Raw genomic sequence first — 17,350 nt, forward strand, 5'->3', positions numbered from 1 at the left:
ATCATGTCATTCACGTTTCATGGAGGTAAATGTACCTGAGTAAAGAGGGCTTATTTTCATAGCAAAGTACAGCCAAACGTGTTCTGCCTAGTTAGAACTAAGTTAGAACTACTCTAAATCGGGTGTATGGCATTACTGCACCCATGTGGTGTGCTTCAGGAAACCTGAACATCAGCTGTGTCACGGGACCATGCAAGCCCTTCTTCTGTGAGCTCACTGGTAAAAACATCCTTCTGCTGCTATATGAAGGTCCTTCCAGTTTCACACCAGCTCTCCATGCAGCCAGACTGCTTACCAAGGAGAAGAGTGCTCAACCCAAAGGACAAGGACAACACGCCCAAGCCAGAATGGACCACACGTTATCAGTGCTGCAATTGCTGCTTCCTCTTGTGCTTATTAACAAGCCCAGTACCCAACAGCATGGAGAAGATTTGCTCCTGGCAGGCATACAGGGGCTACAGGACTTCGAGAGAATGAACTCAGTGAACCTCTGAAGATCTAAGCCAAGAGCCCACTGGCCAAGAGCCTGCTGCCCCCGTGAAGACAACACCTGGAAGTACATGAGAGACATCGTTACTCCCTGGGAGCTCGTTGAGTCATAACAAAAAAAATCTTGATCTCAAAAATTTGGGGGCAATTCATGTTTTTTATATATAAATGGAAAAGGTGGCCACATAAAAGGTAGTCAAAAAGAATAATAATGGAAGCTCGGTGCCTGATCTCTTTTTCAGCTCTTGCACAATGAGGGGGCTCTACCTTATTTTTATGTGGCTACCCCAAAAGAATTATACCAGAGGCAGAGATTTTCAAGTGGAGTGAAGCATCACCCTTTTTACAGGGATAAGACACGAGCCAACCCTTGAGGGCCACCAGATGACGATGCAGAAATGCACTGAACGTGTTCTATGCGTACCTAACGAAGTGAAGGGAGGCTGTCCACCAGAAGGTTCAATACATAGCCTTCAACCTGCCCTGCCCTCAGACCCCCTCTGTCATCTCATTAGTCATTTGATTTGCCAGAAGGGAGAATTTTTTTAAGAACAGAGGCACTGAGCTCAGTGTTAGGAGACGGAGAGGCATTCATGCATGACTAGTTTTCAGGTGAACTGAAAAGCATTTTACTCACCAAATCCTAAGGTCAAATCAGCATCGTGGCTGACAGGCTAATGAACAGTTACGTAGTTTCAGGCGCTGCATCACGCTCAAATTTGGGGTCTTACAGAGCTCTCTTGAAACAGGAGGACCTCGTTGTTATGTCTTTGTTTTTTTCCTTGACAGCAGGAAAAAGTCACATAGTTCTGATTTTAAATTGTAGATAATTTAAGGGGTGGTATACTTTTCCAGACTATAATTTATTCTTTTCAATATAAATGAATTTACCTCCTTGCTGTAAACTTCTCATGCAATTTTGGTTTAGAAACTGTTCTAATTATCTCCTTATTCGACATGAATTAAAGACACTTTCCACAGCTCTGGAATATAAGAATCCTAAGGGCTCATAAACTCCTACTAATCACATGCCAAAACCCATTAAAGTTTTTTGTACCTTACCTACCCCTCCGGGCAGGTTAACATCATTAAAATATGATATGATCCAATTTTATCAATTTCAATGGGCAACCAATACCCATGTCACCTCTCAAGACCAATTCATAAAACAAGTGTCAAGCATACGTTAAGTTCCATCATGATATCAGAGAGAAAAATTCTGCCTTCTGATCCACCCAAAAACCTTGCTGTGGCTTCATCAAGATCTCGGTACTATAAGGCTACTAATTCTTCAGCACCATAAGGCTACTAATTCTTCACAACATAATTGTTTCCACGGCAATAATGCCAGGAATTGAAGAAGAATTCTTTACCAAGCTAAACTTTTCCTTGGGAGGAATTTCAATTTCCATTATAAATATTACATGTAATGAAGACACACATTTTTGTTTTCAGTCTTCTTCTCCGCTATTTCCCTTTGGGCAGTGATCACTGCAACGTGCAGTATCACAAATTAAGACTTCAGCTAAAATTGATAGCTAGACCTTATGGAGTCCTGTTTTAGTAACTCCTGAAGAAGAGCAAAAACGTAGTTCTTGGTTGGCTTCCACACTTTGCTATTAATGTAAATGGGGCTGCAAAACAATTAGAAACTTGGCCATATATTTACTGATATAATTAGTTCCATATATGATTTCTAAGCTTTGCACCTGCACCAGCTTAATTAGACTCCGCTCCACTTGAAATAAATAACTGAGCTGAATCTTCTCTTTCAAAGTTCTGTTATGTATGAACTTAAACATTTCTCTGGCATCAGCACCAAGCGTAAAGTCATGATTCAGTGCAACACAAGACTATAATATTTGTTTTGGCACCGAGTGTTCTTTGCACCATGCATACCAGCAATCTGAGACAGCATTACCATTCAATCTGTTGTAAAGCTGCTTAAAACGAAAGGTTAAGGTTAAAAAAATAATCAAGTGCTTAACGTTATATACCTCTCACTACTTAAGTCATGCTGGCTTCTACTGCGCTCCCACCTTCAAATCTGCATTTCAAACATCTGTTTAGCCAAAAGATTTTCTTCTACAGCCAAGCACAGAACGAAGCATCTCCCTCACCCACATCCTTAGTTGAGAGCAACAAATATCTCCCCTTTCTGAATATATTTCCTACATTCCCAAGTCTTTCAGGTGCTCAGGGCACATCAAGCCTTTCATGAAGACACAGGCGTTTCTCAAAACGTTAGTATTTCAGATCTCTGCTGGTGCAAAAAACATTATTGTCATTCCTTCAAATGGCAAGCAGACATGACACCCTTCTCCAGACTTCTTGTTACAGCAACCAAGTTTCAGTGTCAAAATATCCTTACCTAGGCTGATTTTCCTGGGAAATATTTTCCCCTCTCTGGTAACCATTGTCTGCCACCTGGGTTGTGGAGCGCTTAACAATCTGCTTGAGTTCTTGTTCTAGGCGATCCTGGATGGCTTTCACTGTTTCAGGGATTTTTTTCAGCTTGGCCAGCCCTTTGATGAGTATGCCCATGAAGACAGTGCTGTTCTCCTCTGGATCCAGATCCATATCTTCCTTAATTTCCAGAAGGCTCGTTTCTCGCACTGCAATATAGTTTAAAAAGCAAAAACCAAGATTTAAACTAATGAAATCCACACTTAGCACCACGCGTAACACTTCAAGCAACCAAGGAATAAACAAGGAGACAGCAGCAGCCAGATTTTGGGGAGGTGGGAGAGGGCAGTGGATGTTTTACTTTGCTTGTGAAGTTCCCTACAAACACAACAGTCTCTACATTTGATCGACTTCAAAACAGAGCTTATGGTGTCTTATATATTAGCTAGGAAGCAGAGGAAGCCTGGTGCAATTAAGATATCCACAAATGAGGTGTTCTATCACTACAACCCCCCCAAATGTGTTTCAAGGAGCTAAAAACTCTAAATTTCCAACCCAGCTGTTTTCCTTCACTAGATTCTTCACAAGAGAGAAATTTTCCTTATAAACACGATCAAGCCTAATAGACTTCTGATGAATTCAGCAAAGTTTACCCTGCCGAGGTGAATTACTGCTCGATGTTATCCCATTCTGCTTTATTACGTCTGTCAAGGGGTTGATGAAGTTACTCAAATCTTTCAGGGAGGCTTCCAGACAGGAAAAACTAGAAGGATTAGAGAGGATGTGGTGGATACAGCCCTCCTGAAGGCCCAGGGATTGCACAGGGAGAAATTCTGTTGCTAAGCGACAAGAGGAGAAAGGCAACTGGTACCACGCTCGTTTTAAGTACCATTATTAATCAACATTTCTTTATTTACAGATAACACCAGCAACAACAAAAGGATGCCTCTGCTGAAGCCTGGGTGAAGAGTTTAATAAATATATCGAAACACCGGTGAGAAGTAAGTGTCTTCTAGGAACCTTGACCACAGCATCCCGGCAGATCCCCAGCCATGCTCGTTAGCAGACGGAGCGGTGGCACGTGGAGAATCGACTCCGAAGGACGTGCCTGAAGCTGTGCCATCCACTGTACTGCCTCCTAGGAATGGAAGTGGAATGGAAATGGAAATCCAATATGAATGGAAACCAAACGGCTGCTTCGCCTTCCTGGTACCAAGCTCTGGCAAGGGCTGTCGGATGACAGATGACTCCCGTGGATTCTGCTGCTCAACAGATTTTTTCGCTTAAATCAAAAACTTCTCCAAGAACCTGAATAAACATCAAAAGATCCACCGGCAGGATTGAAATGGCATGGCAGAAATGAAGAATGGCACGTCGCAAGCAGCACGCAGCCCTGTCGCCGTCTAAAGCTACGGCACTCCGAGCAGAGAGCAGCAGCGCCCTGTAAGTCAGCACGAGATCAAGAAAACGATGTCCCAAAGAGTCTGTACGGTGCCACTTCACGAACAGCGCCGCGATAAGCAGATAAAGCTTATTTCGGTGGCAGCTGACACCAACCTCCTTGCTGTCATGTAATCCCAGGCACGGCACCTCGAGCTCACACCACGCGCTGCTCACCCGCTCGTCTTCCAGCCTCCAGCACCAGCAACGCCGCCAGGTAAGAGGGAGGTAAGAAGGGACCCTCTGGGGTCATCCCACACCACAATGCAGAATGACATCGGCTTTTAGGTCATCAGCATCGGGGCAGAGTGTCTGGGGGTCACAGACTGCTTTCTTCCCGTCTTGCACATGCTTTTTTAAATTAAATTCTACTTAAATGTGCAATTTGGCGAGTTACGGTGTTAACTTCGACCTAAAAACACCCAGAATGCACCGAAAAAAAATTTTTTTTTAAGGAATGATAATACAGGAAACACCCTGCATGCACACAAACCATAACACCAAGCAGAAGGTCCCACTGGATGCACGCACATCTCCGCTCAGGCTCTCACCTCCCAACCCACAAGGCTGCAAAGCACTCTGAGCACTTTGTGCGCTGCGGACGCGGTCCACCCCGCTTTGTTAATGCCGCTTGCTGTTCTTTTAAAACCACAGCATGCCGGGCCCAAACATGGAAAATGAGCTCTTTGGAACAACAGCTGGGGGGAAAACAACACTGGAAATATTAGATGAGGGTTTTCACTTATTGTTTAAAGCTAAGAAATGAAAATCTCGTTGTTCTGAGCTCAAGGCACGGCATTCGCAGCCAAAACAGCCTTTGAGAGAACAGGTCCCCGTCAGTACACCGCAGCCCCTCTGTAATGGGCTGTAAATTATTCCTAATATCACACAACGAGAAGCAGAGAGGGAGGAAGCAGTGCTATATCCAAATGTGAGGCCAGCATTTAGGGGACCAAAGGCAGCAATCTTGCTGGGAACTCTGCCAGCAGATGAGGACGAACCCTCTTCCATTTTCAAAAGAGCAAACCAATTTGGGACGCCCTCCGATAGCCAGGACATCGATTTGCATCTCTTACAAACAACAGCACGGCGAATAGTTCAATACCTAGCAGCACCACTCTGCTATCTAAGTTTTGTTAGATCTGGTCTTTTGATAAAACAGTGGGGACCGTGTTTCCTGCACATTCTGCCTATTAAACAGGTATCCTGGGCAGCTTCGGGGGCCCATTTATCTGTAAGATCTGACGAGATCCCAGCCCTGGGCAACTGAAGATGAGTTGTTTCTTTTCCTGCGTCTTCCCCGCTTCAAACATCCTCTTCTACCACTGAATGCCATCAAGGGGTTATTTGCCAACAAAGCCTTGGCCCAGGAACCGGTCCTTCACCTCCTGGAAAAAGACATCAAAGCAGCCTGACGTTTACAGAGAAGTTCTTCTTCCAATCTTCTTCCGAACCGTGCGCCCCCATACTACCCTCCGTGGGCAGAGGGGTGAAGGGAGATGTCCCTACAGATCGCCTCTCAGAACCGACAGCTTCGTCTGCATTTAAAGTGAATAATTTTACCATTCGTTGGTATCAAGACAAAAGCCCAGGACTGGCAGAAGCTATTCCTCGCTTTCCCCACGCACCGGTTTCCACCTGAACTGCATCTGCAGAATCCGTGTTCCTTCTTTTACGGGGGAGGATCATCGTTCGTGCCACAAGCACTTGCTTTATGTAGAGGAGCCATGAAAGATTAAATTGTCCTTTGGATGTTTGCAATGATTGTTTTTATTAATTAATCTGGACATTGGCGCTGCTGTTTAGATTCAGTTTGGTTAACCTCTTCTCCTTTGTTATTCATCAAAGAGAAGGGAAGGAAAAAAAAGTCTTCTTTCAGTTAAAGACAACTTGGCTTTATTCACAAAGTAACACAGGTAGAAAACGCCACAGAAGAATCCCATAGGATTTTTTTCAGTAGCACTGAGAACTAAATTTCACAGAAACACAGCATAACAGAATCACAGACTGGCTGAGGGTGGAGGCACCTTTGGGGACACCTGGTCCCACCCTGCTCCAGCAGGGCCACCCCGAGCAGGGTGCCCAGGTGGGTTTGAAGCTCTCCGAGAAGGAGACTCCACAACAGCTCCAGGCAACGTGTGCCAAGGCTTCAGCACCCACCCAGCCCAGAAGTGCTTCTGGTGGGCAGGGGGAACCTCCTGGGCTCCAGGTTGTGCCCGGTGCCTCTGGTCCTGGCACTGAGCACCACTGGCAAGCGCCAGGGTCCATCTTTGCATCCTCCTTTCAGGTACTTATGGATATTCATAAGATCCCCTAGAGTCTCCTCTTTTCCAGGCTGAACAGTCCCAGCTCCCTCAGCCTTGCCTCATATCAGAAGTGCTCCAGAGCCTTCTTCATCTTCATCACCCTCTGTCGGACTCTTTCCAGTATGCCCAGGTCTCTGGGGGCCCAGAACTGGACCCAGTTCTCCAGGTGCAGCCTCACCAGCGCTAAGTAAAGAGGAGAAACACTTCTCTTGACCTGAAGGAAATACTTACTGCCTAATGCAGCCAAGAATACCATTCGCCTTCTTAGCAGCATGGACACGTTGCTGTCCCATGTTCAACTTGGTGCCCACCAAGTCCTTTCCTGCCAAGCTGCTTCCCACCTGGGTGCCCCACGCACGTCCTGGGGCTGGGGCTGCTCCTCCCCAGGGGCAGGACTCGGCAATTCTCCTTGGTGAGCTCCATGGTACCCTTGCCGGCCCATGTCTCCAGCCTGCCAAGCTCCCTCTGGATAGCAGCACGGCCCTTGGGTGCAGCAGCCACTCCTCTGAACTTTGTGAAGGTGCACCTACCCCATCGCCCAGATCACTAATGAAGATGCTAAACTGGACTGGATGCAAACGCTGGTGGTACTCCACTCATTACTGGCCTTCCCTGCCTTCTTTGAGAGCATAATGAATAAAATGTGATGTCAAAGAATAAACATTTCTAAGTCTAGATTGTTGCCTTTCTCATCTCCGTCATAAAGATATCTTTTAACTTGAATTTGCAGTTTTATGTTAAACACAGCTTCATCATATTACCAACCAACCAGCTACCAACCCAGCTGTCAACTCCGGTGTGTGGGCCCCCACAAACCAACAGAAATACCAGATTACGTGAAGCCTGCTCATTCGACTGAGGTTTTTCCCATACTGGTTTGACACACGACTTAAGGTCTTTTTTAAGTAAACTAACCTCTCCAGATGACCAAATTTCAGGATCGCCTAATAATTTGAAGCAGTTTTTATGGTTAATTTCATTCAAAGAAGACACCAAATGATCTCTGAGAACTGCTTAGGAAGCAGAACATTCAAATACCTTTTCTCCAAGATCTCCTGAGAACAACCTAAAGGAGCAATGTCTTTGCCACAGCCTCTCTAATGAAATACGTAGGCAGTTTCAGAAGCGTTACGTCATGGGAGCTGTGCATCTGAAAGCACGTTTAAGCAGCCAAAATCCACATCCAGTTTAAACCACTAGAAAGCTGCATCATGTGCATCATTGATTCATCACCTCCACAGACAGAAAGGTAGAGGTTTCCCTGACGGCTCCCCGGTTTGACGATGCCCTATAAAAACGTCTGTTCCAATTGACGATACCCTAATTTGTGCTGTTCTGCCATTTCGCAAGCAAGAAATCTGCTGCGAGAGACATTTTAATAGCACTGGTTTGATCCCCAGAAAAGCCAGTGTTGATAACTCATTTAAGCAAAGCAGCTAAAGAAAACTCTTGGGTCTTGTTTTTCATTCCAATGAACGGTCAAAATTTGCTGCTACTTATTAGAGAAGATTTCATTAGCTGTGTGCATTTATGGGCGACTAGTAAAATTTAATGTACTATTTTCCATGATTTATGTCCTTCCAGATTATACCCTTTGTGCCTTCAATCCTTTTCTCTAAAAGGATGCAAGTTCACAGTGCCCCATAGGCATAATTTGATATTTGAAGAAACTTCATCTGTTTATTTCTGGTGCTGAAGCCTTGCTTTGACCCATGGGTAGAGACAAGGGGCAACAAACAGGCAGTTCCTTTAGAAATGGGTCCCTTAAAGATTTTGGACATTTCTTGATCTGCCTTACTGCCAAGCCCAAAAGAAAATAGGTCTCAGAGATGAATAACGTCAAAGCCCCAAGCAAATCTCCTCTTTCTAAAGCTGTGATTCATACAGTTCCATCTACAGCTTTAAGAACGTTAGTCTTCCAAAAGCAAACACATTTTAATTTGGCATGGCCACTCTCTCAAATCTATTGTAACAGCATTTAATTCTAAGAATCCTCTTGATTTTCCCCTTTCCTTCCCCAAATGCATACGGATTACATGCATCAAGCAGCAGAATACAAACCATTAGCGAGGATCAGTGAGAAAAAGCATTGCCTTGAAAAATGATGCATAAAAAGTTACTTCGTAGGCTTTCAGGTTTCATTGTACAGCTGCAAAACATTCTTAAACTGTAGGAACAGACTTCTTAAATGTCCTAGACAAAAAATTTACCCTAAGATGATGAGGACAAGCTCTGCTTTTCACACAGCTCTACAATGATGGCAGGAAAGAATCAGACTCACTGTTAGGTTCCCACCACCTTCTGGTTAAGTCCTCGGTGCAAATGCGAAGCCGAAGCAGCTAACAGGACAACTCAGGTTTAGCATCCTTTAACTTGTAGTAGGAATGATTGAGAAAAAAATCACCCTGCTGGGGGTAGATCCCCAGATGACATTACTGGAGAAAAAACATCCTTTATTTATTTGTTGAACACGTTTAAAGTTGCAGCAATCGTGACAACAGAGAACACCAGAATGGCATTTTTAGAGCCGCCTTTAAAACTGGACCTTAAAGCTCTAGGGTTCCTGACGGTATTTCACAGGGCCAACTTCACGGGTCTCCAAGTGCTTTCACGTACAAAGACAGACTTACATTCTTGAGCAGTAACTACACTTGATTTTAGACACCACCACCATACACTATTGGATCTAGAAGCTAGATTCTTCTCTTACAGCTGAGATATCTGGGTCAAGGAAGAATATTATCTGCTCTGTTCAGCATAAAATTTACAAATCCCATCAACCACAACATGCATTGTCACCACTTCGGGTTCTCTTCTGTTGGGTTTCTAAGATGCATTCCCAAGAGTTTTTCAGGAAAGGGAGCTCTCAGGTTTTCTGCACACTTGGCGAGCACGTTTTACAGTTCCAGGAAGACATTGGCAAGGCAGGAACTGTCATAAATACTCTTCGGAATACTGAAGGTTCAAGCAGAGAAATGTAATTTAAAAGTGAATTTATTTCTCTGAACTGACATGAAGGGAAAGTTACTGGTGAACTGCCGTATCTACAATCCTCAGGTGAATGTTACTGAAGCTTTTGTTTATTTTAAGTGCAGCAGGAACTGCTTTAATTTCCTTATAAAGATTCTACAGCACAAAGTAACATCTCCTTTGGGAAGAGAATGCAGAAAGGACTCAAAAACTTGGCATCTTCTTTGCTGAGATGGGTTGAATGAGTCAGTGCTTTATAGTGACATGCATTAATATGCATGGCCACTTTGTTTCATCAATAAAAAGCGAAAACTTAAATGACTAAAGGCAGAAACAGCTTTTGTTATGCATACACATAAGTTTTAAATCTGATACTTCTGCAGCCCAGGAAAAGGCTACTTCTAAATAAAATTATCCGGAAAAAATATACATAAGTACATTGTGCACTTGAAGCAAAACCATATGCATATTTAGCTGATCAAATGGTTTCTATTATATCCTTCATCTCTCCCATTCTGAGGGACACTTGGCCAGCACATCGCTGAGTAATACAATGTGAAACAAGAGACCAGGTGAAAGATTTTCTGGTGCAAATGAGCATGAACAGCGAGAACAGATCTGCACAAACAAGAAGTTTCATGGCACATCCTCAACTGACCTATGCCAATTCAAGGGAGTTGAGGATGAAGGCACAGGGCCTTTATTATCAGGTGTTTGGAGTCAAAGAACGGACCCTGTGGGACGGAGCCGTGTGGGAGCAGTTCTTGAAGCCTCCATAGGATCAGTATGGGAGGGACCTCACCTGGAACAGGGGCAGAGAGGGACGGTGAAGGAGTGTCGGGGACAAAGTGTCAGGGACTGACCACAGCCCCCATGGCCAGTTCCCCTGCACTGCTCGGGGGGAGGACGTAGAAGAAAGTGTCAAGGGGAAGGTGTTTTTGGTTTGCTTTTAGTTTCTCACAGTTTAGTTTTCTAGTGATAGGCAATAAATTACATTAGTCTCCCTGTGCTGAGTTTGTTTTGCCTGTCACGATAATTGTTGAGTGATGTCCCTGTCCTTATCTCAACCCTTGCGCCCCTTTTATTGTATTTTCTCCCCCCTTTTTCTTCGAAAACAATCCTTCTTTCTCTTCTCGTCCTTATTAACAATTTTGTCCTTATTTCTGTCTGCTTGATTCAGTTTTTTCTTGCCTCCTAGCCAGCTCTGGATAATAACGAGTCCTTTAAAAATCTCAGGAGAGTAGATGAGGGCAGGCTAGGCTGTGGAAATCTTCAAAGGTACAAAAGTGAAAAACTAAACAAAACAAAACCTTTATTTTCAAAGCATATTTGAGTTTGTTATTATATTAGCAATAAGAAACAACCAAGGAAGACACTGAAGACAATGAAAGATAGGATTTCCCTTCTCAGCAGGCTCCTTTCCTGCTGTCTATTCCCCATCACAATGCATGACAGGAGCCTTCCAACAACTCTGTAACTCCAGACTTGTTTTTTTTTTAAACTAGGAGGATTCAAATTATAGGTGCAGAAGTCACTACAGAAGTGGGTTAATATTTACAGTGGTAGGAATGGGATTCATCTTTTCTGGTTTATTTCCTCAACTACCCAAATCATGTGATCTTTGTCAAGAAACCGAACTTCTTACTGATCACACAGGAAAAGTGCAGGAATTCTTATGTTTCTGTCCAGAATTTTCATGTGGTTTCTATTCCAGGGTTCCTTGACCAAGCTGCAGTTTCCAGCTTGGAAAATCTGTACTGGAACATCACAAAGGAGTGACTCCTCACAAACCTCCACCATGTAGAAATACAGCCTCAGACAGAGACTAGCCAACCCGGCAGGAGAAGGGTATCAAGTAACAAACACGAGCAAAAGAGAAGAACGATCAAACAAAAGCTAGGAGGCAAGCATGTCAAGAAACAACAGAATCAAGACAACAAAAAGGACAAAAGAGTTAAAGATGAGAAGAGAGACTCTCCATTTGAGGAAGACTGAAAGGGGTGTAGGCAGGAGAGATCTAGGTCACTTCTGTGTTCTTTATTTTATTCCTTTGTTAAACAAGGACAACCCCACTTACTAATCCACTGAAACAATACAAGGATTAATTCCCCATCTGTGCAGTACTTTCAAAGCTTCATACAAAAGCACCAATAAAACTGAGTATTTTGCTTAGTATCCATTGCAGTAACAGGTGTACAAAGATGACCACCAGATTAATCTTGTGTCTACGTAGACTTTTACTCAAAGCTACAAGGAGGAAAAGCTTTGACCTTTTGGCTCCAACGCAGCAAAATATTTGAGACATCTATGTATATCTGCCTGCCTACATTAAACAAACAGAGGAGACCTCTATGGCAACTCAACTGACTGCAAATCTTTCTTCTGTCCGGGATACCAAGAACATGATCAACACCAGGACAGGCTCAGAAAATAGTGTCATTAATTACAGCTGATGAGGAAGGATGACTTGCCAAGAGGAAACTGCAGATACGACCAAATTCTGCTCCTAGATGCATCACTCACTCATTTCCAAGTATTCTGCAGATCACTTCATATCTTTTTTGTCTCAAGACCCCCACCAGCACCCGTCCAAGAAGAGGGGACAATATGCCTACTACTCTTGCAAAATTACCTGAAGAGCTACAAATAATCCTGTTAGGAATGCACCTGACAAATACTCACTGCTGGAGCTTCCAGGAGTACTGAACTGTGAAGTTTCAAGGAACTTGCGAGGTGTAGACAAGTTGGTAACGTCCATAAGAGGTACAGAAGAGGCATCTTTCACAAGTGAACTGGATGAGGGGAGAGAATTAAAGCAAATGGTTTACTGTCATTTACAGTCTTAGTTCTTGGCAAATAACATTTATTTCTTAACTGTGTAAGCAAAAGCAGCAGAGATATACATAACAGTTCTGATACAAGATGTTTACAAAACCTAAATTAAAGCACAAGTCCATAGACGGACACAAGTGGGTGTGCATATATACATTTGAGTGAACAAGGGAACACTGTTGTATCAAAGACAAAATTTGGTATCCCCAAATTTGGGATACTGCTCTGCAGACATGTCTGACTGGTGGCAGCAATGTAATCAGGGCACACACCCACTACAGCTTGCCATACCTCGATACTGTTTCCCAACACATCCACTTCCAGCACAACTACATCCTGCTAGCATAATAAACTGACATGGAATTGTTGTTAAGATCTTCCTAGAAAACCACATATGGAGAAGAGATGCTCCCATTTCCATGGCTTGTCAACTACTTACTCCTTCAAGCTTTCCTAGCACCCTCTAGAAGCCTCCACTCTTTCTCCTCCCCTTCAAATTCCTGTTCTGTGCACACCTACATGCACCCCTCTCCAAATGAACCTTCTTCCTCTGAAAGGACAACTCTTCCCCTGAAAGTAGAAAGACTTCGTCATTTCCATAACAAATTCAGAGTATTATTTGCCAAGAATGTGTCGTGCTGCCTCAGCTGCACACATAATGAAAGGCATAAAGCTGGATGTGGCAGGGGAACAAAAGCAAGAAATCATTTGAAGGAGAGAAGGCACCTACAATGAGTTTTGTATGTTCCCTAAGAGATCAAAATACTTAAAGAAACCTGCAAAGACAGGGGCTAAACTTACTACCGTGCCTAAGAACCACTTCCACTCTCTCCACACCTCCAATATTACACTTAAATGGATTAGCTATGCATTCCAGCTCAGCATTGTTAGATCTAAGACACTTAAAACCAACATGAGAAATAACTATCAACATAATTGCGTCCTGGTTGACAGCCAGTCTATGGCAGCACACTAAAACGAAGCAACAAGATTGTCCTTGATCCAAGCGTTCATATTAATATCATATCAATGATGCATAACAGGGAATGGGGAAAAAGACAAAGCACGATAAAGATAAGGGGTCCCTGTAGCAGTCGTACAAAACTGCAGTTAATTAGTAGTTGCATAGTCTGGGAACACCAAAGCTTTTTTTGACTGTTTTTAATTAACAAGATGAGTAGGGAAGAGACTGAGGACTTGCTAACTCTCTCTCCTAGAAGCTTCAACTTCAAACAATCCTTTATTTCATAAATTCATTTAATGAAACTTACTATCTCTCCTCTTATTTTTGTTAAGCATGTTTTTATTCTTTCTTTCTCACAACAAAATTCTCATTTATCTTTTTCCCTGCATCTTTATCATATGCTGACTCCCCTTTTGCTTCCCACCACTATTTATTCTCTCTCCTACTCTACGAAAGTCACTTTCTGACACTTCCTCATTTCTAGACAGTCTTTCTTTTTTCACTCCCAAAAACTCTACTGCCATCAAAGTTAGAATTCACAAAATCAGGTAAAAATAGCCAGGTGGCCAGGTGCCTATACGTGAGCCCAATCCACTGATCAGAAGCACCAATCAGGCACAGAATTTCAAAATCTTTAAAACACCTTTGAAATGCTACAGAGGCAAGACACTGCCCAGGCACTTCAATATTGTGCCTCTGGCTAGTAACCTTACAGTTATCTGGAAGTTTTCTAAACCCTGGCAGTTTGCTAGAAAAGATGAACAGTTCTCCCCTGTGATCTTCCCTTTGCCTGACCTGAGCCTCATGATCACGGCATTTGTGGGAAAGGTATATGCCCCAGAGCTGGAAAAGAATGCTGGAGAACTGACCTCATCATAATTCTGTAGGAAGCAGCAAAAAGCAACAGAATCACTAAGCAAAAAAAAAAAAAGAACAGACTGCTCGCAGGCTCAAAAGTGCATCAAAATATTTGGGGGTTTTACGCTCTTCACAGCCATAAGCACAAGAAAGTTGCTTCCAAAAATGAAAGTTTCAATCGATGTCGCTCTTCCCAAGAAAGTTTCCGCTCATGACAGGGAGAAGGTCGTCCCCTTCCCTCCCAGACCTCTTGCCCTTAGTTAGCATCACACCAAACCAACCTGATTCTCCCCTTCACCTTGTTGCGTTGTCCCACCCTGTTAGTTGACTTGATGTAAAGATGACGGTGTAACTCATCTATCAGGACTAGGTGCATGTTCATCTTCTTGCTGTGCAGCTCCAGCCTCAGATCACTCAACCCCTCCACCTGAAGAAGGGGACCCTCCAAGGAGTCCACTGCTGACACCTGGAAGGAAAACATAGATGACAATTTTTAAAGGTCTCTTCATTCACCTCTCCAGACTTTTCCCTTTGCTTAGGGGAGTGTCTGAATGCCATGACAATCCTATCTACAAACTCTTCTGAAGGAGCAAAAGCTTAAGTAGCATTTCTTCACTTCTCCTCCTAAAAGAAAATTCAACACAAAAAGGGTTCAATATCCGAGCAACTGAAATCTAATGAGCGTTCTTCAAACACATTGAACCTATATATAAAACAAACTACTTTAAATGCTGTTTGGTAAATAAAACCAAAGAATGGGGTAACAAACTAAGAAGATAATCACATGGAAAAGTGGTTAGAAAAGACATTGACAATGATGTTTGGTTATCTTTATTCTTTTCGTTACATAAACGCCATCAAAATATTATTCCCATATCTACAGATGGGGAGAAAATGGCTTACATTTTATTTGCCTAAAGTAATGGCATGGCTAAAAAACTTAGGAAGCCTCAGCTTCTAGCCCACGTTAAGTACCAAGTCACCTAACTACACAATTTAAATAAAGATAGCCAACCCGTTAATGAAAGCTATTGCTAGTTCAAAGGTACTTTTCAACTCTAAGGAGTTTTGGTGGGTTTTTTTGGTTATTGTTTAAATGCTTGTTTACCAAGCCTCAGGCTACGAAAAATAATTTTACACGAGCAACAGAGTACCAGACAGGGCTGACAGAATCACAGAACAGTTTGGGTCAGAAGGGAGCTTAAACCCCCATCCAGTTCCAACCCCTGCCATGGCCAGGGACAGCTTTTAAAAGACCAGGTTGCTCAAAGCCCCATCCAGCCTGGCCTTGGGCACTGCCAGGGGTGAGGATGCACGCATGCAATGATGCACACAGGCCACGAGCAACGCTCCTCTGCTGACGCAGTGACCAGCTGACAGCCCGTGGGCACCAGGACAAGAAGCCTAGCTCATCTTCATTTGTATCCTAGGAACAAACACGGACAAAAGGCACCAGGACTGGCAAGTTAGTGCATTAAAGCAACATTATCAATTTGCATCTCTCCCGGTTTATTTGTTCTCCTAAATATTTAACGGAACTCTTTCGCAGTTACTTAAAAAGATACAGCATCCCTCTGCAGCATCCAAAACCTCGGGGCTGATGTTGTAAGGAACTTAAAATAACAGTAATAGCATAGCTTGTTCGACTGTGCATCACCTCTTACACACAGAAGTGCAGAGATTTTAAATAAAGAAAGAAAAGAATAATTCCCTAATAATTTAAGATGTTATTGGTGAAATAAGACATTTGCTTGCACTTCAGGATTTAAGCTTATAGCGAACCTGTCAGCTCAACATTAAAAATGAAAAGCAAGGAGATACAGCAAGCAGACAGCCAAGCTAAGGTCTGGTCCCTTAATACCAGTAAATATTAACTATGCCAAAAGAACATACATCAACGCAGCATTACTTTGCTTGCCTGCGAGTCAAGAATGACCCTGAAATAGCTTTGGGGCACTCAGGCTTTTGAAATTAGGAGTGGTTCCTAAGAGGAACCTGCACTTTTTCTTTTCTCCTGAAAAATGTTACCAAGTCTCTAATTATGAAATTCCCTTCTCGGCACGGATGATGAGCACGTGTGCATCTGCTGCCAGCCTTAGGACAGAGCCCGCTGTGCCCTGCCTCGCCGCTCCTGCAGCCCTGCCCTGCATTTTGGCAGTCCACAGGAGTGAAGTTTGCTGTGATTTTGTTAAATACCTCCTGAAAGCTCACATTTTGTCATTGTATTCCTAGCCTTGAGAAAGAATTTGTCTGTTGACCAGAGGATGGCAGAGGATGTCTCATAAGCCCACCTACCCTACAACTTCAGCAGCACGTACAGGGTTCCCGTCACTTCACCCAAAGGACTACCCATACTCTTTCTTCTCAGAATCTATTTTTGAAGAGTTATTTAAATTTGGCCACAAAACTATACCACAGATGAAGCAAAAAAAACAAATTCACTTCTCCCCAAAGAGCTTGACATACAAAGACAGAAGGGTCAACAAGAAGTGCAGACACAGCTTGGAAACCTTCGGTAGAAGTAAACCTAAGTGCTAATTTTATCTCCTTCCTTTGGCAGGTGGGAATGTATCCCAAATTTCCCAATCCCAAAGGTGCTTTAAGCCCCAGTCACTTCAGGGAAGTCGCAGGCACTCATCGCTGCCCTGAAAGCTGTCAGCAATTTCACCAAAGCAGGAGCAAAATCAGGAACGACATTTGTCAAACTGAGAAGCTGAGATGAAAATGCAGCAAGGAAAGAACTGAAAGCACAGAGGAAAACGGCATTAAAAAGGTTCCCAGACATCCAGTAAAAGTATCGTCAAAACCACACGCAACAAAATTTAAAGCTTTCCCCTCGAAACATTATGCTCTATTTTCACCTTCCCAGTTACTACAAGTTATTCTCAAAACTAATCATTAAAACCAACATACAGCTCCCAAATATGCCTCCTGACAAACAAACAGCACAGTCAATCATTTATTGCACCTAAACAAAACCCCACATTGTTATGTACTGAACTTTCTTCTCCTGGAAAAAGCAGGTTTGGTTTTTTGCAGCGTTCGCTCTTGGACTTTTTTTTCGTTGTCCTTTCTGACACTCCGC

General features: G+C 43.2%; 1 protein-coding gene across 8 annotated transcripts in view; it reads right to left on the reverse strand.

The window, feature by feature from the left end:
* EXOC4 (exocyst complex component 4) overlaps positions 1-17,350 on the reverse strand; it is a 380,649-nt gene that overhangs the window by 327,322 nt on the left and 35,977 nt on the right. For all 8 annotated transcript variants that reach the window (XM_080577978.1, XM_080577977.1, XM_080577979.1 and 5 more), the window contains exons 4-6: positions 14,547-14,731; positions 12,294-12,403; positions 2,861-3,104 (exon numbers count right to left, since the gene is read on the reverse strand). In XM_080577978.1, coding sequence (XP_080434104.1) covers positions 2,861-3,104; positions 12,294-12,403; positions 14,547-14,731 — 539 coding nt within the window. The remainder of the gene's footprint in view (positions 1-2,860; positions 3,105-12,293; positions 12,404-14,546; positions 14,732-17,350) is intronic.

The sequence above is a fragment of the Anser brachyrhynchus genome (genome assembly GCF_964034855.1).
Source record: "Anser brachyrhynchus genome assembly, chromosome: 1".
Taxonomy (NCBI): domain Eukaryota; kingdom Metazoa; phylum Chordata; class Aves; order Anseriformes; family Anatidae; genus Anser; species Anser brachyrhynchus.